Below are 27,565 nucleotides of genomic sequence, written 5' to 3'. Positions count from 1 at the left end.
CCATTTTACCTCTGTATTACTTCAGCTTTATATTCACAACTGGAAAATATATTTGCAGTAGGCAAATACATTGCAAATTTGAAACTCAGATACCTGCGTCTGTAAAAATGGAACTACTCTGGATTCACATTAGTACAACCAAGAACCCTTTGGCTCACCAGCAGAAGTACATCCCGTATTCCCAAGTAATTCCAATCTTGCTGCAGTGGGAGAAACAAAATTCAGACCTAACACTTGGTGCTGAGGTAATTGTATGAAGTGCCAGGCTGCCACTTTTACAACCCACAGAAGAGCACATGCAAATGTGCCGCTGCGGCAAGTGAGATGTGGTTATAGATGAATATATGGTAAGCAACAGCAACTACTACTATCCATTTTATATAAGTCAATAGTGCAGTCTCATCTGGAGCAGCATATATTACAGAGTGCAGAAATAAAGTCTGTCTGGAGAACAGCAGTGAGAGAGCAGAGACTTACAAACACTTTCTTAGGAAGAGAGGCTACAAAGAAACAACCTCAGAGAAGAAAACAAAGAAGACACAGAGGGGTATAGGATAGTAAGTACTACATAGAAAAGCAATTAGGATGCTCTGTTCCCTTGAATTCCCTTTCAATAATAGAAGGGGGGGTGGGTGGAGGAAGGGAGGGAAAAAGGACTTGCAATAAATTCAGAAAGTGAAATTTTCAGAGACACTCACCCCACGTAAAATCGTGGCACATCTAGTACTGCTCACAAGATGATTCAAGGTTATCTTTGTAAATCAAACTTGAGGGGAGAAACATTAAGTATCAATATAATATTTTTAGAATTTCTGATGTAAGCATCACTATAATTTGCAAATCTGTACAACATTCCTGCAAGATTTCTATACTTCTCTTTCTGTATCTGAGACAACTTTGAACTCTCTAACACTGTATTTAATTTTACATAAGTTTTTTTTCTGCCAAGCAGAGAAAAAGAGGGATGGGATCAAAGAAATTAATTTCTAAAATAAATATTTTGACAAAACTTAGACAATTTTATTTGTATATTGTTCTTACTATAATTTAATATGCATACTACGCTACCATTTTAATGCCAAAAAAAAGGTCTTAACCAACAAAAGCCAGTTCATTAAACAAGCAGAAGCTTGAGAAAGTACACTCAACACTAGAAATTGGAACCTAAACAATAAAACTACAACAAGGGCTCTTTGAACTGCCATCAACTACAGGTTGATTAAATTAATGATTTATAGGTTGTGAGTTTTATTTAGCAATTTCTGCATTTTACACCCATGATGAGTAACTTTTTTCACCATTTTGTACAAACCCAGGCATGTGAGATGATTAGGGAACAATTCTCACCATCCAGGCAAGCCATCATGTGATTTAAGAGTTTCTGTAGAAGAGATAGCATCACCTTCCTAGGACCAGAACAGCTCTGTACTCCTGAATTATAGTCAGACGATAAAGGAGTTTGCCAAAACATTACTGGTGTGCTGGAACAAGGATAGTGGGAGGACTCAGCTTCTGAGCACTGCTCCTAAACAAGACAATTTATAGCAAGTTAAATCTGTTGCAAGACTACAAAAGCTGAGCTAGTTTTCCCTGACCACAAAATAAGCAGCGCAGTAAAATCCACTGTATTTTTATCTGCTCTTCTCTCTCCTTAGTAGAACAAGCAGCCCAAGCTACGGAGTCATTAATACTGTCAACATGTGGTTGGGCAAAATTATATGGATACCTTTTTTTTGTTATGTTTTGGGGGGTTTTTTTGGGTTTTCTGTTTGTTTGTTTGTTTGTTTGTTTTGTTTCATTTAATTTCATATTTACTTTCAAAACACACACACAAAAACAAAGGGGAAAAAAAGAAAAGCCCAAAGTTTTTTTCAACTTGACATGTTGCACTACCCAGTTATGGCACGTAGTGTCAGTAATGCCATCAGATAACATAACTGCCACAATCTGATGTGATGCATTAAACTGGGATTATCAGAATAAATCATGTTTGTGGGTGCACAGATCACAGGTGGTGCAGTCAGCTGCTCTGTATTATGGCATATCTATAGGATGTGCAGATTAGGATATAATGTCCAGAAGCTTGCTCTCATTTGTGGAGTGCTTTGCAACCATAAGTCAACAGTAAGGAGCCACAAAACAGTTATAATGGCATACACCATCATCAGGGAAAAATACAAATCGATCAGTGCCAGCAATATAAAAGGAAGAGCTTGCATCTGTCCCCAGTCTCATAAATTCAGTGGCTGTTGCAGGCTTTTCCTCTATCCCACATGTACTTTATTAACAACAGTAACTATAATAAATAATAATAATGCAGAGTAGTTTATTTCAAGATGAATGTTCTTCTTATTATCTGTTGATCCCACACATTATTTCTTACATCATGTCTGTGTTCCTCCTGTTAATGGGAGGGGAGAGCCAGCTAAATTTATTGCTTGAAGTTTATGCCTTTTAATTGGCAACAGGGTGTTATGCCCAGAAAGTTGTCTATGTAGGCTCATTGAAATACCTGCATACCTTAACCAGCATGTTAAGCCTCTACAAAGGAGGCATAGAATTTACATTCTGCTGCGTGCTATAAATAAGTAATAAGAACAGATTAGAATTATAAATTTACACCTACTAGTGAGAGTGAGATGCATAATTCACAAGTGGCAAACCCTTAAGAGGCTTTTGTATTTCACCCCACCCCACTCCCTGCTCCAGTCTTGCCTGTGTAGAACTCACTACATTGTTTAGTCCTGCTGTTTCACAATTTTAATTTTTCTTTTTCAGGAAGGTTTTATAATTACTACTTCTTTCTTGCAGGAGAATAACTGACACTATGTTAGTAGTCAGTGCTGGGTATATGTCCACATTATGTTACATTACTGGTATCATCTTTATGAGTTTTCTTGTGAAACTCAGGGACACAACTAAGATAACGTGTGACTTGCAACTGAAACTTTCCTATGCTTCCCTAGCACTGTCTGTTGGAGCAGGTCCAAAGCAGAGCCACCAAATTGATTAGGGGGACGGAGCACCTCATTTATGAGCAGAGGCTAAGATAACTGAGATCATTCAGCCTGAAAAGAGAAGGATTTGGGTGATCTAACTGAAGCCTTCCAGTACCTGAAGGAAGCCTGCAGAAAGACAGAGAGCACATAGTGACAAGGGACAGGAATGGATTCAAACTGGAAGTGAGTCAGTTCAGATTAGATTTTTAAGAGGAAGTTCTTTACTCTGAGGGTGGTTGAGGCACTAGAACAAGTAGCCTACAGAAGTTGTCGCTGCTCCCTCCCTGGGAGTGTTCAAGGCCAGGTTGGATGGGGCTCTGAGCAACCTGGTCTTGTGTAAGGTGTTCCTGCCCATGGCAGGGGGTTTGAATAAGATGATCTTAAAGGTCTCTTCCCACTCAGGCCATTCTATGATTTACAATTAACATGACATACTGCTGCTCTAGTAGGACTTCCTGGAGGAACAGACTAATCTCTACATTGATTCACATCTTCAGCTTCTCTGCTGAAGCCTGAAAGTACCTGTTGTGACCACAATTTTTAAGATAGCATATTAAGGCCACAGATTTTGCCAAAACGGTGGCTTTTCCCACAGCAGTTCTACCTCCAAAAACTCTTACCTAGTGATTAGGTCTAGAAACAAGGATCTATTTCAGTCTAGCTGCTTTACTGTTTTTTGGTTCTCTGGCTGCGGCACTACAGTTTTGATTCATGCAAATCCCAAAGAAGCATCACTAAGGACAGGCTCTTTGATGAAGAAGTTTCCTTGTAATTTCTCTCAGCTGTTTTGAACTTAGACTATTTATCTATCTGGATTTTTCCTTTTTCTTGCATGCAAATATTTTAAATTATTTTCTAGCTCTATTTACCATTTGTTTATTTTGCCTTGATCTCTGCCACACAACTTCTTTTCATATTTAAGCCAAGACTTGTACCTCTTTTTTATGATAATATTTCTAATTTATTAATCTTTTTATCTATTCAGTGTATCTCACTCTGTTTTTAGTTTTACTTGACAAGCTTTCTCTGCAACTTTCTCTGCCTGTAAACATAGGAGAAAGACTTAAATTGCACATGTATTTTCATTCCCAGTACAATTTAACAGCTTAAAAATTGTTAGGTGACATTGCAACAATGATATTAAATCCCAAGAGTCACACCTCAAAACATTCAAAACACATTCATTGAAATGTTTAATCTAACATCCTTGAGCTGGTGAAAAGGCTAGCATGCCAGCTCATGATATTTAAAAATTCTTGTCAATTGGATTCAATTTTTGTTCCTTGATCAGAACAAAAAATTACTAGCACTATTAAAATTAAGTGATCATAAATAGCTCTTAAGCTGAAGTTGATATGAAATTCAGCTTTCAAAAGGAAGCTACTGACATACAGCATCAACATGGGTTACTTTCTATTATTGATGATTTCGTTAATTTTCAGCATTTCTCCTAGAATGGACTGAAAATGTCACTTATGCATCCTTTGTGTGAACTCCCCCGTCTAGACAATGATCCTGGATAGGTGAGACACAAGGATCCAGAACGTCCTAATAAACCGGATTCTGTAGTCACCTCTGAACAACCTTATGTAGCCATACACATACCCAGACATAACAAAAAAAAAAAAAAAAAGAAATCAAAATATGCAGACTGTAAACATGACTTAAATGTACCTCTGTAATCATGGAACCTGGCATGTCCAAAGCAGCCAACACAGAAATAACAATGTTTATCACCTACCTTTCTATCCATCTTAGGACCGCAAGTCTAAGCCTTACTTGAAGCACACTAATCTGAAGCTCTTCTTACATCTTTTGCTTTATGTTAACTTGAATATTCTTTCCCACTAGTTAATTTCCTGGTAACCCATCGCTTTAATGTGTCACTCTATTTATACAATAAAAACCGTGGAAATGAAAGAAAGAAAAAGAGGAAAATCCCCACCACTTTTCAGAGCCCAACTACAATCTATGTAAAATGCTTCAATCAGAAATAAGTCATCATAAAAAAACATATTCCATGGAAGACTAGTGAAAAGCATGATGGAGTTCAGTTCTGGCTAAAAAAGGCTATTAAGCTTTATGTAAACAATTTAAGCAATCAGTGTAGAAGCCTAAATTACATCGCTGGCAGTGATAACAGGAAAGGAAGTATCCTAGAATGCCTCCCATGGTTTTTGGGACAAGATCCTTTCCTTTCATATGCTTCCACATAACTTAAGAGGAGATTTTGAAAATACATGAATACTCCAATTGTACAAACCACCAAATATTTTTTGAAATCAAACTTACATCCAACTATTTTATGGTCTGATAACACACAGTCTTGTTCACACACAAGACAAGACTCGTGCAAGATGGGAAACATTCAGAAAAGTCTGGACTTACATTAATTGGTGAAGTATCTTAGAAATGGAAGTTCTAAGGAAGTTTCTCAGACTTATTGAAATTGTAAGTCCGAAACACGTGCAAGAATCAAGGATTGCCCTTTCCATAAATTTGTCTCTTTACAGCTTTCTGGTTTTTTCAATAAATAATGTGCAGAAAATATTTTAGTAATGATAAATGACCCTTGTGGTCATGGATTTAGTAAAAGCAAAGGAAAGGGGAGACCCACCTAGAAGTTCTGCTACGGTGTTACCTGCCTGTACATTGTCACAATTTATCAATATTCCAAGATTAAAAGAATGTTGGGATACACCAGGTACAGAGAGAAGGGTCTGTGTCTAGCACTAGCCAGTGAAGAATACAGTGAAGAATACTGTCGAATTATCACAGCTGACAAACCAACACACTTTGTAATGCAGAAGCATGGAATAAAATATCTATTTCAAATTAAATATTCATCAACTGTTTAGCAGTTCAGGAGACCAAATGTTCCTAAATTAATAAGGAGAACTATGAGTATCTTTTCTAGGGCATAAGGAAAAGCTCAGAGAGAAGTTTCATTATGCAGCTGGAAATATCAAGAAGGCTGTCCCACTCTATCCAAGCCTATTAAGTTATGGCTAAGTGAGGCGTGTCCTTATAAATGGATACCTAGAGATTCAAGCAGAAGCGGCAAGTTTGGGCTTAGTCCATCTATGCAAGAGGTGTCATATACTTTATTTACCTGAGTCCGGCATTACCTGAAACTAAGCATAAATCATTTACCAAGTATCTCAGAATGATCCTGACAAAAACAAAAAAAAAAATCTTTTCTTGACCTATCAACACATTACTTATAATTCCAACACAAAACCTTGCACTTTTTCTGATGTTTTCTAAAGCACTTAGTGAAATTGTGACTGGATGAAAACTTGTTTTAAACAATAAGCCTATGTGTCCATTTTATCAGAAAAATTAAAACTTGAACAGAAGCCACCATTTTGTTTTACCAGCTTCAGGCAAACCATAATTACCGGGCATACTGCTAAAAATAAGATCCCACAAAAAGTACTTCAGGCTAAGAGCACAACATGGCCAAGAAAGCATATCCTAGTTCTTGCAAGTCTTAAAGTGTTCTCATCATGTTCAGCAACAAAAAGTGGTCACCATGAGACAACAGCTCAGAAAGACAAACTATGACATTTGACATGAAGCTCTTACTGACTAAAGACAAAATGCAGAGAAATAGATTAGTCCTTCAGAAAAATCCAAGAGCAAAGCAAACAAGATTTGGCCAGTTTACCCAAGAGAGGTTCACACACACAATGTTATAAGAATTTGATCTCAGAAAGTAGCAAAATAAGAATTTGCTATCTAACTGCAAAGAGGGTGTCTTGGAGAAGAACGACAAATCCACATGCCAGTGCAGAACACATACAAGGCAATTATATGTGAACGTTAAGAAGTAAGCTCTGCTGATGGATTTAAAAAAAAAAAAAAAAACCAAAAAAGGGCTGTAAGGCTGTAAATTCACATTTTACAAATTGAACTCAATGAACTCTTCATTTAAATGTGTCCTTCTCAGTAGACATTGTCTTCTGAATATATTTCAGCATCTTTAAATCTGCTTACCAACCTAGATATTGAAGGAAAAAATACAGAACAAAAAGCTTACAGATGCCTAATTCTGGCAAATATTTTGAAGTACTATCACAGAAAAAAAAAATCTGGGAGTTTTACATTTTTAGGGGCTTAATTTCTTATAATGGAATTTAGACAAGCCAGGAAATCAATGGTTTTCTTCTCTTTGTTTAGAAAACAGAGCCCATAGCCAAAATAATTCTTATGTGCCAGAAGGGAAAGGATAGAATAAACACTCTCCCTGTTCTACAGCTATTAGCTCTGGAGAAGCTATTTTGCTCCAGTTCACTTTGGTACATGCAGAAGATTGGAAGGTCCCAGTCACTCTCATTTTATAATTTGTGTTGCATTTTAATTTTTAGAAAGTGGTACTCAAGTAACCTGAGAGCTCAGCAGTTCTAGCAGGGTTAGCGTGAGTCCTCTCCTGGCTTGCTGTGTTACCCAAATCTGATCAAAGGACAAGGACTCCAGAAGCTTGTCCAGCTGTGGTTTTATAATGACACCATTAGGTTTTGCTCTATAATCAAGGTCCCTAAAAGTCTGTGTAGCTTCAGGCTTAATATCTGCGACAAGGTTAACTGAAATCTGCAGCAAGGATAACTACTTTAGCAGATTGTATCAGCAGGAAATATTTAAACACTATTTAAAAGGATTTTAAATAAGCAGATTTTATTTAACACTGCACTAATGCACTGCAATAGAAAATGATACAGCAGAGCTGCTACAAATAAACATAATGCTTTTACCCTTCCCCTGCCCCCCTCCCCTCTAAATTCCCCAGATGTGTATTATTAAGTCCAACGAGCGCACCAGATCTCTCTGTCTGAGTTTGAAATAGCGGAACGCCGGGCTCAGACAGCCCATTTGCCCTTTGGTTTCGTGCCTGCTGAATCTGCATTCTGCGTCTGTGGAATTAATTACGACAGCACCGGTCACCGGCAATGTCAGTGTTGCCACTTCAGGTGTATCAAATGTGCCTTCTTACAGGCCTAGAACTTTCAGAGGAAGGCAGCTTCTCCTGTAAGACTGGCGTACTCTGCCCTCTAGTGCCAGGTGCACCTCTAGATGTTCACTTAAATGCATGCCAGGGTCAGAATAAAGCCTAGAGCAGCAGGCATTCTCATAAGCCATCCTGTATGACTTACCAGCTGCATATGTTGCAAGGTTTTGGCCTGGCACTGTTGCACAGTAGTGCAAGACCCTAAAATAAGGGTGAGACACTGGGCCACGTCTCATTGGGTCACGTGCAAGATGTTTCAGATAACCAATTCTAACTGCAAAGAAGTGAAGACTGACTTTTATTGGTCACCATGGCACTAAAGAAATCTGTTTCACAAAAAAATGAGGAATTGTGACATTCAGGGTTATAATAACTATAAATCCAGCACTAACATTGTATTTGACAGCAAACAACTCTTTCAAAAACCTGTAGTGAAAGAACAGACTGATTACATTTAGTAGTTATAAGTATTTCACTGCCACCTGGAAGATGGAAAATAAACTCATACCAGAGGACTACAGAATTTCTCTATTGTTTGTCCTTTAAGGCAAAAGCTGCCTGTCATCCTTGAGCAGGACCTAAAACAAAGGAAGGCAAATCCTTAGGGTTAGAAACTGTTGTTCTTAAACATGGCTATAGCTGAAAACTGTGAAAAGCAACCAAAAGAACCTAAAAATAAGATAAGGATTTTCTTCTGAGTGGTTCAGCCTCTTGCAGTGATACATCTTACTGCAATTATCTTCTGCATGCAACTCTGTGGATTTTCTTGCTCAAATTGTTTCACATGGCAATCAGTGCAATACTGATATTATGATAGATTCTGCTTTTATCATGAGCTCTCATTTAAAACAAGCAATAGCATTCCTGGGGCATAAAGGACCAAAAACTTTGCCAATTTTTCTGTAAAATGTCGTTATTGCACATGGCTGTGCATGATGCATACTGTAATCACTACTGGTTTAGAGCAACATAAAATATACAGGTACTAACTTGGGATTCTCCAATTTTTTAAGTTCAAATATGTTAAGCCCTGACTGAACAGGTGTTAAACATCTGTCTCTTTCTCGCAATAAAACAAGGCTGCCATTCTAACCTGGTTTTGTGAGATCAGCCTTTCCACAATCAGGTCAAATAACAATTTGAATAAGCTAAAATTTAGCTAAAATTATGCTCTTAGGAAAAAAAAAATTGTGAAGACACCTCTTTCTCACCTTTTCCAAGGCTCTCCTTAATATTTTGCCCACAAATCTGGTACAAAATACTCTGTCACATTTTTTTATAAATTCCTGGACATGCTATTTAGGATAACTCTATACTCATTTAACTCCGTTGAGGGTCTGCCCTTGTAACATAGGTGACATGATTTCTTTCCTGAAAAACTGGAAACACTTCTTTCAGGTTGGCAGAGAAAAATAGGTTTCATACAGCTGAGTCTTAATAAGAATATCTGCCTTTTAAAGATTCATTATGAGAACCATTAGATTCTGCTAGGAAAATTATATGAACGCGATTTGTTAACATTGTCAAGTACCTAGTGCTGCAGAAAATGCAGACATACATCCTCAATGCCAAGCTCAGAGGAAAGACAGATTCATACTCTTTTGTCTTGTTTTGTTTTCTAATGTATCCACAAAGTAATTTCCCTTTGTAAACATGTTAGACAATGAACACCATTCCTCAGCCTATCAAATGTTCAGCTTTTAAGAATACAGGAACATTTTGCTCTAACCTTTTTTCTAAAGTTTCTTCACATCAATAATGTTTCCAAAAAAAAAAAACCCAAACAAACTGGGTGCTTGGGTGACATCTGATCATCTCTGCTTATGCTACAACATTCTGCATGTATTAGACCACCCTTCTTCTGGTGGTATTGGCACCACCAGCTCCGACCACTAAAATCTAGTACTTTTCAGGATAAAATCCACCTTGTTGCCCCTTTCATCTAAGGCAGGTAGGAAATTTCTGAGACTAATTTAAACATAAGAGAAGACAAGAAGAGATACCTTGCATAAATTAAAAAATACCTTTAAAATTATTACATTAAGAATTATCCATGTTTCAAAGTAGAAACTTTGGTTTTGACTGTGAGTGTTTGAATGAGACTAGTTTCCTGTTGCCAGGGAAAACCAGCTCAAATTTTCCAAAAAATAAAAAGCCTTTTTAAGATCAATATGTTAAGAGCTCTGAAGATAACTGTACAAGCTTCTCCAGCTCCTCACAGCTGCTAGTCATCTACAGAATATAAGGTCCAAAGGTCTGGGGAGCAGAACCATATTGCAACTACTCTCCTGAGCTGCAGATGATGGTCTTGGTTACAGGAGCTTCTGCACTCACACACAGAGCAACTGAAAGCATAAATACAGCAATAAATACATGGATTCACACAGCTGAAGTTAAACCTCCAATCTGGGACTATTTCCTCCGGGCTCCTCCCTTGGAGAGATTAGGCTTTCATTGGAATATAGAATGTGAAATATAAACCAGATTGCATGAGCAAGTAAACATACACCACATAAAGCAAATGAATAAAGGTGGGAGGCAGAAAAATCACAGGCAGACAGTTAATACAGGTGTTGTGGTAGAGGGGCTGGTTCCTATCAGTGTTTTATTACTTACAACACAGAAACCAAATTTGTCAATATGGGGGAAATACTTAAAGGCACTAATGGATGATGGATGCCTAATGGGTCTCCTTTTTCAATGTGGTAAAGTGTACATTTGCCATATGTGCTTTTAAAGGGTTTCCTTTTTAATTACAGCTCAGCCCCCTAGAGGAAACAAACACTTGAATTTCCATGAAAATCAATGAGTATTTCAAGCCCTCAACAACTGTCAAGATCAGAAATTAATCTAACAATATATTTGCCATTATGGTGTTGAGAAAACACATCCCTCCTCAAGTTATGGATTGATTAGCCTAAACTGATTGCAATTTCCAACGTTTGAAATGAAAGTCAGTGCAGTACTAATTTTTAAACAGAATTTATGCCTTCTTAAAAAGAAAGGTTTAGAAAACCATCACATTTCAATAGATACAGCACTTCAAAAACACAGAAAGAATCTATGACTTTCTGGTATACTGACTGGTATCCTGGCCAGTAGTCAGGAACCTTTCTGGTTCCTGACTACTGGCCAGGAACTAAGTCATATAGTTCCTAAAGGAGGGAAATTATTTTGGTGAGTAAATAGGAAGCAGATGTCGGAGACAATGAACTTTGCCTCTCTGTTTCGGGTCAACAGTATGTATTTTGTGGCAATAAGTCAGCAACACCACTAGCATAAATGCTGAAAACAAAAGGATAATTATAAAGAAAAAGCCAAGACATGTAAAACACAATACTCCGAAACCAAAAGCTCCAAATACCAAAACTGTAGCCCTTGGGGAAGTAAAAAAGAAGATCATGTTATACCGCTTTTAAATCTAGCCTACAAAGTGGAAAATTTTGGGTTCTGAAAGGAAGGAAAATCAGGTCAAATTAAAGATATATGTAAATCTAAGCACGATCTTGAATAAACCTGATTCAAAAGGATTGGGATTTCTAGTAACCCAAATCCTAGCCTGCTGGCTCACATTGCCATTTCTCCCTCAGGCAGATGGAGAAACTGGCAGCTACAAAAAAATGGATCCAAAGTAAACAGACTGATCTCCACACCACATATAAAAGAGTGGGTCTTGTGGCTTATGGTAACATAATCTAATCCAGCCTTCTCTTTTGAATAAGTTAGGGCTTTGTGTTTTCTTTAGATCCATGCCTTAGGTTAATTGAATCCAAAGTCAGGAAATGTTCAATAGAATCAAAAAGATAAAAATTTCTAGTAAAATACAAATAAATAACTTCAACATAAAAGCAACATAGGAAACTTACGAACCAGATGAGATTTCGTCTGACTACTTCAGCTGAATGTATTCTAACATATGACTCAAGATTTAAGGGTAGAAGCCTTATACTCCTCTATATTTTGAAAGAAGAATTACAGAAGTTACTTGACCATAATTTCTATCAATAACCATTCATTTTGGCTATAATTCAGACTGCAAACAGACATGAATCTAAACCAACCAACCAACATAACGGTGAACATTTCTTCAAATGTTTTATATCACTTGCCCATTTATAACCAGGTTGCAGAGGAACATTTTGGTTAAATGACGAACCTATGATGAAATTTCAGTAATGATTTTAGTAAGATTGGAAGCACAACTATTTGCACTTCAAAAATTTTAAGAACAATGCTATGATATGGCAATGAGAGATTAATGGATATCTTGCAAAAAAAAGATAAATGGGGCTGCAAGAATACCAGAAAACTGGGGAGATTGGGGAGAAATTAATTGAACTTACACTTTTGATAAATATTTATCTTTTGCAGAAGAAAAATGCACACTAGTTTGAGCTGTCATTATGCTAACCTATATCCTATTTTTCATATTATTAGTAATACATAATGTGGTAGTTTATATTCAAAAATAAAACCAGAATGTATATACTTCATGTATTTATCCAGAAATACACTAAGGTTACTATGGTTACCAAAAATCCATTACCTTTGAATACAGAATGAAAAAGTTTGACTTAAAAGTGTGCACTATTTATTATAGCAATCATCAACAGCCTTCAGGAGGTTCTCTAACTGGATTCATTTTTCAGTGTCAAAACTGACCCACCACACCACTACCTTATGGCCTGTGCAAGGCAAAGAAATTTGAACTACATGAATTTTTAAATATGTTTTATACTGACTCAAGATGCAGAAATGGCTTTGAATTTTAAGGCCTTACATTAAAAACAAAGTAGGGCCTGGGTACCCTTTTCCCCCAGAACTGTCCAATATAAAATGTTTCATTTCCTCTTGTACCTGCCAAGATATACAAATTCTGATGTGTCCACAATAGTGCTTATGCTGTGGCATGGCACTTTTAGCTCCATGTTTTCTTTTTGCTTTTTTTGGTTGTTTGGGGGGTTTTGTTTGGTTTTTGTTGTTGTTGGAATTTTTCTTGTTTTGGTTTGGTTTCTTATTATTATTTTTGTTGTTGTTTGCATAATGTCTGAACAAGTAATTTGGGTAATTCTGTAAATTATATCAATTACATTAAAATAGAGAGTCAGATTACCATACTTCACTGTATTGCTAAGCAATGGGAACTTAAGTTCAGTGTAACAGTTTAAGAGTATTGATATAATTTGGCTATTGGCACATGGCACAACTATTATCAGAAGAAAACATATTCTTTGTTTATATTTTTAATAAATTAATTAAAGGCTATTCACATAAGCAATGTGGTATCTCTCTGAATAAGAATATTTAAGGAACAGTAAGAAAAACTATTAAAACTGTATATAATTTCTTCAACAGTTGGCAGTTTACTTGCTTTGAGAGCTGGATGGTATGAGATCAAAACGTTATAAAACCATTAAAAATATGACTCAGATCCCATGAAAGAAGCACAAGATTTAACTACACCATCCATGGTGGTGTTAATTTCTATGAGTCCCAACAAAGAGTAAGATGCTTTAAAATATTAATCCCAACAGGGTTTAAAGTGCATCCAGCCAATTTTAGAATTGTTTTTCTTTCCTCTGAAATAAGAAGGGTCAATCATGCAATTGTTCATTGCAACCATGAGATACCCATCTGACATGCTACCTAGCAGAGAACTCACCTTTTATAACATATTTAGTTCCATTTCCAGAGTAAATTGGTATCCCATTCATATATAAAGTATATTGGGTAATAATACCATTTGATGTTTTGGGTGGACTCCAACTCATCAGCAGGAATGTGGGAAAGGATATTGCTGTGGGTGGTTGCACTTCTTCAGGGGCTGGTGAAAAAATGTATAAAGTTATACTATGTTGTCTTTCTGCAAATAATAAAGAATTTCAATGAGAAGCTATTACCAGAAGGATTTTTGGCAAAGCTGAAATTTCAGAAAAGATTTTATATCTGCATCATACCAGAATTTTGAGAAGTCTCCTATATTATGTGAAGATTTCTAGCCAAACAGAGTTCTATGAAAGACAGCAATATACTCTTTGCTTTTAGGAGAATAATTATGCTTCCATAATTTTATTTTTCCAGCTTGGTAACACCGATCAAGGTGAGAGGTACAAGATTTTAGTGCAGTCCTTTTTTAAATACAGATTATTTTCTCTTCTTTCATGGTTTTTATTCCTAACTACAAAGCAATCATTCCAATCACCAATGCAGGTGATGCATTCTCAGGCACTACCTCTTGTTTCAAACTTTTCATAGTTCAATACACTTAGTAATGTTCGTTGAATGTAGATTTTATGTATATAATATACTGGAAGTCAGCAATGGATAACAATTTAAGAGTCGAGTTCTTTCACTGTTCCAATGGGTTATACATTAGAAGTACAAGGAATCCCAGTGAACACTGCAAGGGGAGCAGAGCTGAGGCCTTAGTCTGGGAGAAATATCTTGTAATTTATAAGCTCTGTGCTAGCAATTTAAAACAATAACTAGCAGTGCCTGGCAATGTGAAAACAATATAAAGTAATGAATGTTTCAATAGGGAAACAGGGATAGCTGGAGGGTGTGATATGGTGTCTGTCTTCTGTATCACCAATTTATTGTTATTAAGAGCATGCAACAAGAGCGTCCAAAAATAGAAATTCTACACATTGACTTTTTGTTCAATTCTTCTGAGGGATAAAACACATGTTCCTCATGGCTTTATTCAATCTCTGGGAAAAAAAAAAAAAAAATCTACTCTTGGCTAAACCATTCCATTATGACAGGTAAGGATTTCTGCTTTATTCACTAAGCTGAGAAAATAGGACATAAACAATTTATTTTTAATTGCTATGTCACAGCAGAAATACACAAATATTGAAATAATGTGTTTCATTTTTATATCACAGGGTCCATTAAGTATTTGGCTGTCAGAGGCTGTACCCTTTAATGGACAACGACACCAGACAATCTCAGTCAGTTTATCTTGAGCATCCAAGAGGTAATAACTGGATTTTGGGTTGATTGGTGCTGCTGGCAGTTACTAACAAGGTCATGCCAAAACTCTGTTCTAGCAATGTTATACTGCAATCTTCAGCACTGTCCCCATCACGACAACACCTTGCACAACAACCTGCTTTGGCAGCAGTTAAACACTTCAGCATCCTTTTAATTATTATGGCTATAATTCACATGACTTCATGACAAAATTTTAGTTTCTTTTTTGGTACAGTATTACAACCTAGTTTACATGAGAAGATAAAACAAAGACCTGTGGGAAGGAGGGAATTTTGAAAACTACTTTACATCATGGAAGATTAACTACTGTCCAATAAATGCATGTCAAAGTCTTTATTATTCTACTGGTGTAGATTTGGAGTAACTGATTATTTTAACTGGATTAATATGGCTTTAGAATGACAGAACCAGGAGATGTGAACTTTATGTTTAATTGAGAATGAAGTTAGATATGTCGCCGATATTTTTGGGGCATTTGTTCTAGTAATTGATGTACAATACATATCAGCCCAGACTCTAAAGTCAGAACTGAATGCATTTTTTCTTTCTTTGTGCCCTATCTCTTAATGTAAGCATAGGATGCCTTAATTTACACTCACACCCTTTAAGTTTGAGCACAACAACACGTAAAAGTGTTTAGGAAAAAAAAGGGAAAATCTGAACAGCAATTAATAAATAACTCAATCGGCATTTGGCAGTTTCATCACACTGAAATAATTGTTGCCTTTTGCTGGTGTTTAGTGGTTAAAAGAAACCATGGAAATCAACCGTTTGATTCTCAATTTCATACTGTGCCATACAATCAATTCTTTTTAGTCAGACTGTCTCTAGATTTACTTCTGAGCCATAGTAAAATGAGGAAGCTTTCATTAATCTTTCAGATGCTTCATATTAATGACAAGGCTCTTGCATGAACAATGTAACAGCAATTAAAAAGCCCATTAATCTGCATTACAGCTATTAAAGATGCATGTCATTAAAGGGTATGGAGTTTGATTCATTTTCGCACCCCCCAAAAAATGGAGCAATTATGGTCTGGCAATGCACTTTGTCATCAAATTAGGTTGGGGTTTTCCAGCAAATGGCTTTGCAGCATTTAGCTCTTCTCCTGTTTTATTATTCATGACTGAAATGTGGAAGTCAAGACCTTTGAAATTACTTTACCTTCTTGTGGAGTGGAGATGTTCAATGCATGCAAGCTCTCAGTACAGCCAGCCAAAGTGCAAGCAGTTAGGGTTACAGCATAGTTTGTGAAGGGATGCAAGCCCCTCAATATGCCTGCAATACAAGAAAACAAGGTGTTATGCATGTACAGTGTACAGACTGACTGCATGCAGACGCATGCAGAGGGAAAATAAACTTTTGTAATATGGGCTCCCACTGTTACAGGTGGAAAAGAAAAATTATTTAAGGCTTCGTTCCTCCTATCCATTACTTAAATTTTACAAAATAATTTAAAAGCAAATTATATTTTACTTCATTTTAAGTAATAAATATGCACCTGTGTTTCTTTAGTCATGCTCACTGAAACAGATACTACATCAAAACAAAGGTGTATATTTTAATGTGACAATGTAGGAGTTTTTTTCCTTAATCTCTGTCTCAAAATTTTTTCAGTTATTAATTTTGTTTTTCCAAGGAATTTTCATTGCCTCCCAGAACAAGTTTTTTTAATGAGTCCTCTCCAACAATGTCCCTATTCATCTCTTTTTATGAAACATCCCACTTGTCTTCCATTCAGTAGCAGCATATAGACCATACATTTGCTACACTAACAACAGTAATATAATTCAGATGACACAGTACCCAAGGGTTTACAAGAAGAAAAATCTGGGGCCTTATTCTGTTTCAGGTCCTGCTTATGTTAGTGAAGAGAAGTTACTAAATTCTCACATATCAATCGGCTCTGTGTTATATCAAATAATAAACACTGCTTACCACTTCAGGAAGTTTTGCAACATTTTGAACTATATATATATATAGAAGGACTACAAGGGGGAAAATTTAGTTTAGAGTCATTTTAAGAAACATCGGCAGTTTCCACTTCAAAGTAAGTCCAACAACAAAGTAATATAAAATCTAAATACGGAAGTAATTAAAAGAAGGCAAATTCATGCCAAGTTTTACTTCAAACCATGTTCTCACTTCGACTGTCACAGCTCTACAAAATTGATGTGGTGTTTCATTAAAAAAATAAAATTTATAGTAAACTATGTTATTTCAAAACAGTATGTCAAAGAACTTCTGGCCAATTGTCCCACAGTACAAGAAGTCTGAAAATCGCCTCAGCATTACATGTACACAGTTACGTAGACAAAATTAGTCCTTACTATTGCTCTTCACTGCATTAGTACACTAACAGAATGCAACATAAGTGTGTTTCTTAAAAAAATATTTTTTCCCCTCATAAGTCCTTTATAATCACAAAAAGGTCATGGAGAATTTTATGTTGGAAGTTAACAGCTACAGCACAAATTACTGTTTTCTGAGTAGAACCATCAGTCTGTACAAGTTTATATTGTGTTTAGTAAAAGGTGTGTTCACATGGAAAATATGAGATTAGCTTCCACTGAATTAGTAACATTAATGCTTTTTCTTGTAATCAATCAAAAATTTCAAAGGTTGGAATAACAATGATCTTTCTATTTGAATTCTCTGGGGTGCACTTCTACTCATAGATATGCAGAAGTAATCACTTTTACATCAGAGTATTGTTAAAATAAAACCAGTTGACCAGCATCTTCTTGCTCTGATTATAGTTTTGATTTTGCAAATCCCCAGTTAACAGTGGAGACCTGTACTGACATCCAATCTAAGTGTGACAGGAGAGAAAAATGCTGCGTCGGTCACCACCAAAGAAATGTCCCTGTAATTTTTCTGTGATGGACAGAATACTTTTAGGAGCCATCAAAAAGATAGAAAATAGGAAATAAAGTTTTCATAAAATGGTCTGAGTTGAAAGGGACCATAAAGATCATCTGGTTCCAGCCCCCTGCCATGGGTAGGGAGACTTCTCACCAGACCAGGTTGCTCAGAGTCCCATTTAGCCTGACCTTGAACACTTGTGCATGTCCCAGGGATGGGACCTGAACAACTTCTCTGGCAACCTGTGCCACTGCCTCACCATGCCCACAGTAAAAAATTTCTTCCCAATATCTAATCTAAACCTAAACTCTTTCAGATTAAAGACAATACCCTTTGTCCTTTCACTACATTCCCTTGCAAGAAATTCCTTTTCTTGTATGGCCCCCCCCTTTAGGCATTACTATGCCTGTAAAGTATTGGAAGCTACACAAAATTGTGCATCACAAAAATTCCATTAGTCAAAACACCATCTTTTTTACACAAGACAGTATTTCCACTTATTTCCAGATCATAGAGGGTTAAACCCAGGAAACTATAAAAGGTGCTTTGGGAATTACCTCCACAAACAAATACAACTAGGAACCAAATCCTCTAACTGTGACATTTGCAAGTTCCTGGCCAAGAGGAATATGGCATCGTATATACACCATCTCTCTATTCACTGTGTGGTGCTTTAGGAAGCAATTTAGTTTGATTTGCACTTTCTGCATTTGTAGCATTTGTTTCTTATGAAGCAGTGAATTAATGCTCCTTGCATTTCCTCATGGAAGACATTTCATGGATGACATCCTGTAGGGTTACCAATGGCTTCAAGCACTGAGAGCTGTAGAATATCAGATATATCCAAAAAGATGCCAGGACATGTAGAAGGTTTGGATTGGACTGTTTGGTTTACTTTTGACAAAGCAGGGAGGTTTTATATGAAGCACCTGTAGCACAACAGACTTCCCGTTGCATAGGTAGGTTTGTGAATGGCTGAGAGAATTTGCATGGAAAAAAAAAAAAGCAAGCAAATAAACCCTTTTGCTACAGGAGGTTTCTGTTTAATAAATTCATTCAGTGAAGGCAGCAACTTAAAAAATATTTTATTCATTTCCTAATTAATGTTTTTTTCCTTCACATGTACTCCTGCACAATTTTTTTTCGACAAAGAAACAGATGTGCATAGGTAGGCAATAGAAAGTGCACAGATTTTATTTACATACTTCAGCAAACTACTTTTTTCTCAGCTGCCATCCTATCTGTTTGGCCAGCATCCACTATAATCTGTTCTCCTTCATTATGTTAATCTGTGGGCGGAAAGATTTCTGTCATCTTCAAATCGCTTGTACAGCAATGGTAAACACCTTGGCCTGTCTGTAATTGGACAGGTGTCTGCATTGGTGTCACCCAGCTTTTAATTCAATTAAAGAACTGGCTGCTCTGCTCTCATTACCCACTCATTTCCCCTGCACTTTCAGTCAGTCGATGAAATTTACACTCAGCACCTGACTATGCTGAAATACAAAGTCAGCAGTCCCACAACAAAGATCATCACTGATACACGTGAATTAATTTAAAGAACAGCAAAATAAATTTTGCAGTAAAAAATAGCCTATGATCCAATGAAGTTGGCTGACAGCTTTAAAAAAACTTTCCCTAACTCCTCAATTATCACACTCTCAGACTGGCATCCCTTGTCTATACCCAATAATTGCTGATCTGATAAGAGTCCATCAGGCTTTCCAAGATGGGGTGCTAACAAAGCAAAATTTGGCCACACTTGCATGCATTCTATTAATGCTAACAGGACAGAGGTGGATAAATTGTCACCTTGATCAGGAGATAGGATTAGAGACATCATCAATATTTAAGAAGAGGGTCAGCCTCACACATTTGGGATATGGGTCCCACACATTCAGTCTGCCAGTACAGAACAGCTGAATCCACCTAAAGTCAAAATTTACATCACAGACTACATTCAAAGCCTTAAAATCCACATGGGGAAGTGGAGATGCTAAATCATTTTAACACACCACTCCTATCTGCCCAAAGAACTTTTGGAAATAAATTAAAGTTCTAACACAGACATTTTGACACAGTGACCCCATGAAACTGAATAATGTCATTTGTTAAATATGAATGTAAAGTTAACAGTCTAAAAGAGTGATCTGGAATCACACCTAGAACATTAAGCCCACTTTATATGCAAAACTAGTATTTAATTGTCTATACTTTTATTTAAATGGTCTTTAATTATTTGCAATATTGAAAGTCAAGGCTTAGAGTTGTGTAAGAGAGAAAATGCTAGGTTCATTCTAGCAGTGAAAGGATAACAACTTGGGCAATAGCAAAGGGTTCAACAATTAATTTATGGTAAAATGGGTGTGTGGGCTAGTCAGAGGTAGTTGCATATTTAGGTCCACTCCATTCAATGTTCTAATGCATACAGTATATAAGAATATTGCATATGCAGCTTTTTTCCCCTTCACTTCTCCATAAGGCAGATATTTCTATTGTCCACTACCTCTCAAAGGGAGTTGTCATACATTTAGACAACACAGCCATATTCCACAGCATTGTGGCATATTTTGAGTGGAAAACCAGTAGTTCTCATAAAAAAAAAAAAAAAAAAAAAAAAAAGGCTTACCGCTACAGTATGAGGGCTAATATTCTGTTCATAAAAACTGAGTGCATCATTTTGCCAAAGGGACTTTTCTTTGCCAGATTTTTTCATTGTTTCCTCCCTAACATGCTATTTAATGAGGACCTATTTTGAAATACACCTACTGCAATTGAAACAACACTTGACCTTTAGATTTACCTTAATTCTTGTCTAAGCTTTAAAAACAAAAATTACCAAATCTCTCCTCCCCAAATCCAGATTATTTAGCTAACTTGAGTGCCTGAGGTTATACAGCATCTGTCCAACAAAGTCACTTGTGTGTCGAGATGCATCATTGCCACAGTACACTTAATCACAGTCCACTGACCAGAAAAGGAAGTCCTCAACTGACTTTGTTTCTGACAGATTGTAGCAAAAACTGTTTAAGTACGTGTCTTCCACATATGCAATTCTGAACTTAAAGCTTGTGCACATCAATCTGTCACAAACACCTGCATCTTTAAAGCATCTTCTAACTAAGTATAGTATGAGTCATAAAATGAAGAACTACTCAACATGAGGGTACTTATTTCAACTCTATGGCTTACAAGAACAAAAAAACGTTTTACTTTAATTATTGCATTTGGGTGGCTTGAAAGACCCTTTTTTTCTGAACAGAAACACTTCATAAGAAACTATAGACAAGTTCCACTGTCTTTGCAGATGCAATTCAGTTTGCAGTGGTTCAAGGAAACCTGTTCCATTCCCCATAGCAAAGGAACTCTCCAGCTGCTTCAGTTTGCAGAAAACCTTAACTGAACAGTGCAATTTTGCACCAAGAGTTAATTAAACACGGAGAGTACTGGCTGTGTAATATCTATCACTGTTTAACCCTCGATCATTCCAAATAACTTAATCATTGCTTATTTTCTGCAGTACGATTATATTTAAAAGTTTGTAGAGAAACAAAGAGATACTGTTTACTTTTTTTGCAGATTTTTAATGTCTATAAAAACATAATAATCCTTTCTAGCCTGAAAAACATTAAGAAATTAACTTTTTATTACTAAAAATATGGGTATGTATCTAAGAGTTGATGTAATTTTGATAAAATGCTCAGATTTATTTAATCACACAACTTACATTTTGTAGAAATAAATTTATACAACAGCATTGGACTGTAAACAAGCTTCATTTAGTTCTAAACTCAATCAAGTCTGAATCTTAATACTGTAGAATATTAATATAATTTGTTTTAAAATTCATATATTGAAAAATATGCCACTAGTCTACTAAAGCCAGCTAAATGAAAGGAGAAGGGAACCTACATTATGCCACTCTGACTTAGAGTCACTAGGAGCTCAAGCACCACTTGACAACTCACAGAAACCTAATGGGCACAGACAGATCTATCAGCTACCCCTTGTTGCAGTAGCTGCCCCAGCCAAACATTCTTATTTATATAAGAAGTTCTACAAATTTAGAAATTTGTCTCAGCTTGGAGCAGGGATTTGGGAGTCCTCATAGTGCTCTGACCCTACATACATTTATCTTAGTTGGTTTATAATAATCCCTTTCAATAAATTTTAAAAGTCTCATTAACTGTGGTATAGGAATGCTTTGAGTGTAAAATATTTGTGCAAACCAAGAGCTTTCTAGTAATTTCAAGTGCATGACAGTATTGCCCAAGCAATTCATCAACAGCTTCACACAACAAACTCTCCATTGGTGGTAAACTGCTCATTTCATCCCACACAGATGAAATAAGCCTGAGAGAAACCACATTTTTTAATATCCATCTCAGACAGAGACACCCGAATCCCATCAGAGGGTCCAGTCAGGGTGCAGGTCCAGTCCCAAAGCCACAGGTTGCTTCGGCAGGGGACTGGCAGAGCTTTCCCTGAGAGGGACAATCTCTCAGCTGACAGCATTTGCCAGAGCACGGGCATTTGCCAGGCTGGCAGCAAGCTTCCCCCAGCGCTATGGCCCCACTGTCCAGCCCTGGCTGATCTGTCACTGGCAGGTGGCCCTGTCTCCTCTTCTGAGAGATTCTCCCGCTAGACAGCTTTCAAAACCACAGCACAGCTCAGAGACTTTGATTAACCATATTAAATCATTAAATTAACTTTTCCTGAGATATTCATCTGCTGAGCATAAAAGACTAAAAGGTGAAAAGTAATTACAAACACATGTCACAGGAAGGAGGGAATGGCAGCTGTCAACCACAATTTTCTCATCACCACGTGTGCAGCCACAGTATCAGCCCTTGCCTGTTGCAACAATGACAGAGGTGGGATGAACTGCAAAATCATACAAACTTGAAAGACAAAGACGAGTAAATACCAATTGTGTGTGAATTATTTTTCAGAACATTTTATTTAGTTATTATTTGTAGGTATCATTAGAGCCCACAGTTTAGAGCCTGGTCAATCTCCTGAATTCTACAGTGAGAGAAATCTGAATCATAAAATGGGGATTTTGCACGTGCTTGACAAGAGAAGCGCCACAGGATTGTGATCAGTGGCACAAAATACAGAGGCAAGACAGCTGGGGTGTATCCCAGGGTTCTGGGATACTGTTCAATACCTTTATCAATGACTTTGATGATGAGGGAAGTTTGCACCCTTAGCAAGTCTGGATAATACAAAAAGGGCCACTAAGATGGTAAAAAAACTGGAGCACGTGTCTTCTGAGAGAGAGTGAGAGAGCTGGGACTGATCATCTCAGGAAAGACAAGGCTCAGGGTGATCTATCAAAATGTATAAATACCTTATGGGAGGGAACAAAGCAGCAGCCAGACTATTCTAAGTAGTGCCCAGCAACAGGACAAGAGCAATGGACACAAATTGAAATACACGAATCACAGTATCAGAGAATATTCTAAGCTGGAAGGGACCCACAAGGATCATGGGTCATGATGATCTTAGAGGTCTTTTCCAACGTAAATGATTTTGTGATTGCTGAGTCCAACTCCTGCCTCTGCATAGGACAACCCCAAGAATAACACCATGCGTCCGAGAGCCTAAAACACTTCTTGAACTCAGGCAGGTTTGGTGTTGTGACCACTTCCCAGGCAAGAAAAATAAATTCCAACTGAACACAGGAAATCGCTTTTTACTGCGAGGGTGACCAAACCTGGAACAGACTTCACATAGAGAACTATCTCCATTTACGGAGATATTTAAAACTCAACTGGATGTGTTTCTGGGAAACCTGCTCCAGTCAACCTTGCTTGAGGTGAGGCAATGGACTAGATAATCCTTCCAACCCAAATGACCCTGTGATATTATGGATTCCAAAGGAAAGTAGAAGCAAAAGCTGATCACAGACCACACTGAAACAGTGTGTTCTAAAGCTTGTTACATCTGTTTCAATACTGATTCTAACTTATATTCCAAATTTTGGTGTCAGCAGGTGGGATGCACCAGAATGCAGAAGAAAGCAATCCAGCCTTTAGGAAAAAAATTCTTACGTGCGGTGACTCTGTACTTCCTTTATTACTTTGCATCAATGTTATTACATGCTTCTCTGAAGGTAAGATGGGCAAGCATGGTACTTTTCAAATCCCAAAAACTTACACTCTAACTTTATACTCTCATACTAGAATACAGATACTGAACACTACGTCGAAATATATCACCTTATCCAATAAACTCCTGGTTCAACACCTCATTTAAAGGATTTAAATCTGATGAATATTCCTTTCTTGGATGAAAATGAAAAAACAGTTTGACATTTTGGAAGATTACAAGGGTCAGATTTTGAAGGATTTTGCTTCCTGAGGAGTCAGAAATAGGCCTCTGAGACTGTGGGATTATAGTCATTTAAAGACCTATTTTACTTTTAATATTTAGCTCAGCTTTTCTTCTTCTTGACAAGGGTACAAGAGGTTCTTCTGAATGTGACACACTCAGTACAGCCTTCTGAGAAATGGGTAATGCTCTTAACTTTTTGTTACTGTGCTCCAGTTAGGACCCTAGTGTAATTGTTCAAAAGAATCTACAGTGTAAGTATAAACCAAAACATAACAGATGGGCCCAAAAAGCTGCAAGGAAAAAAATAAGACAGAGGGTTGTCAGTGCCCTCAGATACATTTCAAGCAGCAGATAACCAGTGGCTAGGTTTGCCAGGGAATGAAAATTTCAAGGAGGGCATGGAAAAATACCATAGATTCTTCATCAATGACGCCACAGAGAGCTGTGGTGCCTTTCTGCTGTTGCATTAGCAAGCCTGGCTGTTTGAGTTACTGCAGCATTTTCTCATTGATTGCAACAAAAGAATTTCTAAAGAAATGTCCCTGAAATTAGGGAGAGAACAAGCAAAACTTTTCATTCAGAGCAAACTGACAAGTAAGCAAAGACAGCACCTTCTGTGGGGTTCTATGTTTATATTAACTTTTGATTAACCAGAAAAGATAATTCATGGGGGAAAGATACACTGTCTCCTTGGAGCCTCATATTTGTGGGTAACTAGTTCTCAATATCCACTGACTTGCTCACCTGTGTAGTCTTCACTGAAATCAATAAACTGAAGTAAAATGACTTCGGATTTGTGATTTAATTTACACCTGTCTCAGCTCTGACCTCACCATGAGGACATGAATTATATATTTCATACAATGTCAAAACTGGAAAATACATAACTAAACTACTGGACAGGAGTTATAAATAACAAGAGGAAGCACATCTTAAACACACAAAACTGAACTGGAATAATTACAGCAGTTACAGAAAAAGAAAGAACAGATGCATTGAAAAATAAAGACAATTCTAACCATAAACCATTAGGCAGGATGGTCCAGATGCAGCTTTCAGCAGAAGAACCCCACAACCAACCAGGTGAATTTGTACTATCAGGAAGACTTATTCTATGCTTAGCACATTTCTTACACTTTCTTCCTGAGCATCTAGAGAATCACAGAATATTCTGAGTTGGAAGAGACCCACAAGACTCATGGAGTCCAACTCTCAGGTGAAAGGCCTGTACAGAGATTGATCCCACAACATTGGTGTTATTAGCACCATGCTCCAACCAACTGAGCTCATCTAAGGGTCATAATCTGACACATAGATCAATATTTAAATACAGACATTCTTACATTCTTTGGGTCATATGAGTGACCAGTGTGCTGCTGTGGCAAAGTCAACAGGACGCTGGGTTGCATCAACAAGGACATCTCCAGCAGAGATAAAGAAGCCATTATTCCCCTCTACTTAGTTCTTGTCAGGCCACACACAGAACATTGTGTTCATTTTTGATCCCTGCTGTGCAAAAAAGATGTGGACAGGCTGGAGAGAGTCCAGAGAATGGTGACAAAGATGATCAAAGGATTGGGTAGCCTGTCAAATAAGGAAAGACTGAGAAAATTTGGTTTGTTCAGCCTTCAGAAAAGAAGGATCAGTAGAGATCTTACCACGATGTTCCAGTATCAAAAGTGTGGCTACAAGAAAGATGGAGTCTCCTTTTTTACAAGGAGTCACACAGAAAAAAACATTGTTTATGGGCACAAGTTTCTCCTGGGGAGACTACAATTGGACACAAGACACAAAAATTTCACAATGAGCACAATCAGCCAGTGGAATAATGTTCCCAGGAAGTGCTGGATTCCCCAGGTCTGGACACTTTAAGATTCAGCTGGAAAGGCTGCTGGGCCATCTTGTCTAGACTGTGCTTTTGCCAAGAAAGATTGGATCAGATGATTATTGAGCTCCCTTTCAACATGGTATTCTATGATTCCATAATTTTATTTTGCATTATTTGACAGCTCTCTACAACTCCCTGACAGGAGATTGTAGTGTGGTGGGGGAACAGTCTCTTTTTCTGTGCCTACAGTGAGAGGACAAGAGGAAATGGCTTCAAACTGAGAAAAGGGAGATTCAGATTAGGTATTAGAAACAAGTTACACTGTTTGGGTGGACAGGCATTGGAACGGGCTGCCCAGAGACCATCCCTGGAAGTGTTTAAGAGATGTCTGGATCTGGTGATAGGTGATGTGGTTTAGTGGTTTAGGGGTTACTGTGGTGGTGTTGGGTTCATGATGAGCCTTGATTATATTACAGGTCTCTTTCAACCTTGATGATGCTATGATTCTATCTGCTGTAATAGGCTAAAGAACCAGGATCCATTTATTGTCTTCAATTGATGTAAAGGTATGTCATGGTTTGAGGCTGGCACAATGCCAGTGCCTCCATGAAAATATACTTTCCTTAGTGGCTTCTGTGAGATGTGATCAGGAACAGAGCAAAGCAGGCTCCAACTTAGGAGTAAAGGAAACAAACTTTATTAATTACAATATCTAAAAAGGAACAGACACAGCACTAAGAATGAAAATCCTCCAAATACATTCCTCCTCCTCCCCCCACTTCTTCCACAGCATGAAATAACACCTTAGATTTCCACCCCGTCACCATCTCTCAAATAATCAGCTTTGAGTCCACCATCACCCCTCAAATAATCAACTCTCAAGTCCATCAGGGAGAGAGGAGTCCCCCCTTGCACCATAGGCTTCCCCCAGAAACACAATTGAAACCTCTTGTGTTTTCATGTCACTTGTGGCACTGCTCGGAGAAAATCTGCCCTCATGACTTCTTCCCTCCATGTCCAGTGCTCTCACCACTGCACATGGACCAGAACTGCTTTTAGGGTTTTCTTTTTAAGGATGCTCCAAGCAGTTCTAAAAAGCGGCCGTGCTGCCAGCACGGTATCAAACCTCAAGGCAGCACAGACACTGGCTCTCTCTCTCTATCTCTCTCCAGGGGGGTAGTGGGGGAGCCTGATGCTTCTCAGAGCTCTTCTACCCTTCCATCTTGCAAACCCTTCACCCCCTCCTCTGCCCAAGGCTCCAGCCTACCTCACCCGGCCGCATGGCTTCCCTCCCCCAGCCAGCCCCAGCTGGGCAGGGGAGCTCTGACCTCCTTCACTGACCGGGACCAAGAGAGAGAGAGTTCCTGGGAGTTCTAAGATTTTAACCCCCTGTGTTCTCAGAGGCGGTCTATACCTTCAGTGGCCAAACCAGGTGCCAATATTCAAATCCAAGCACTGATTGGTTTGACCACAACCTCCCAAAAAACTCACTTCCTTCTTAACTTACAACAAGGTCTCTTTCAACCTTGA

General features: G+C 37.6%; 1 protein-coding gene across 1 annotated transcript in view; it reads right to left on the bottom strand.

The window, feature by feature from the left end:
* USH2A (usherin) overlaps positions 1-27,565 on the bottom strand; it is a 374,258-nt gene that overhangs the window by 195,267 nt on the left and 151,426 nt on the right. Inside the window, exons 30-31 of the mRNA XM_041477027.1 lie at positions 16,168-16,281; positions 13,670-13,831 (exon numbers count right to left, since the gene is read on the bottom strand). Of these exons, the coding sequence (XP_041332961.1) occupies positions 13,670-13,831; positions 16,168-16,281 (276 nt within the window). The remainder of the gene's footprint in view (positions 1-13,669; positions 13,832-16,167; positions 16,282-27,565) is intronic.

This window comes from Pyrgilauda ruficollis, unplaced genomic scaffold, assembly GCF_017590135.1.
Source record: "Pyrgilauda ruficollis isolate IOZ18807 unplaced genomic scaffold, ASM1759013v1 scaffold4, whole genome shotgun sequence".
NCBI lineage: Eukaryota > Metazoa > Chordata > Aves > Passeriformes > Passeridae > Pyrgilauda > Pyrgilauda ruficollis.
The sequence above is the reverse complement of the archived record's forward strand: the minus strand, read 5'-3'. Positions and strand labels throughout refer to the sequence as shown.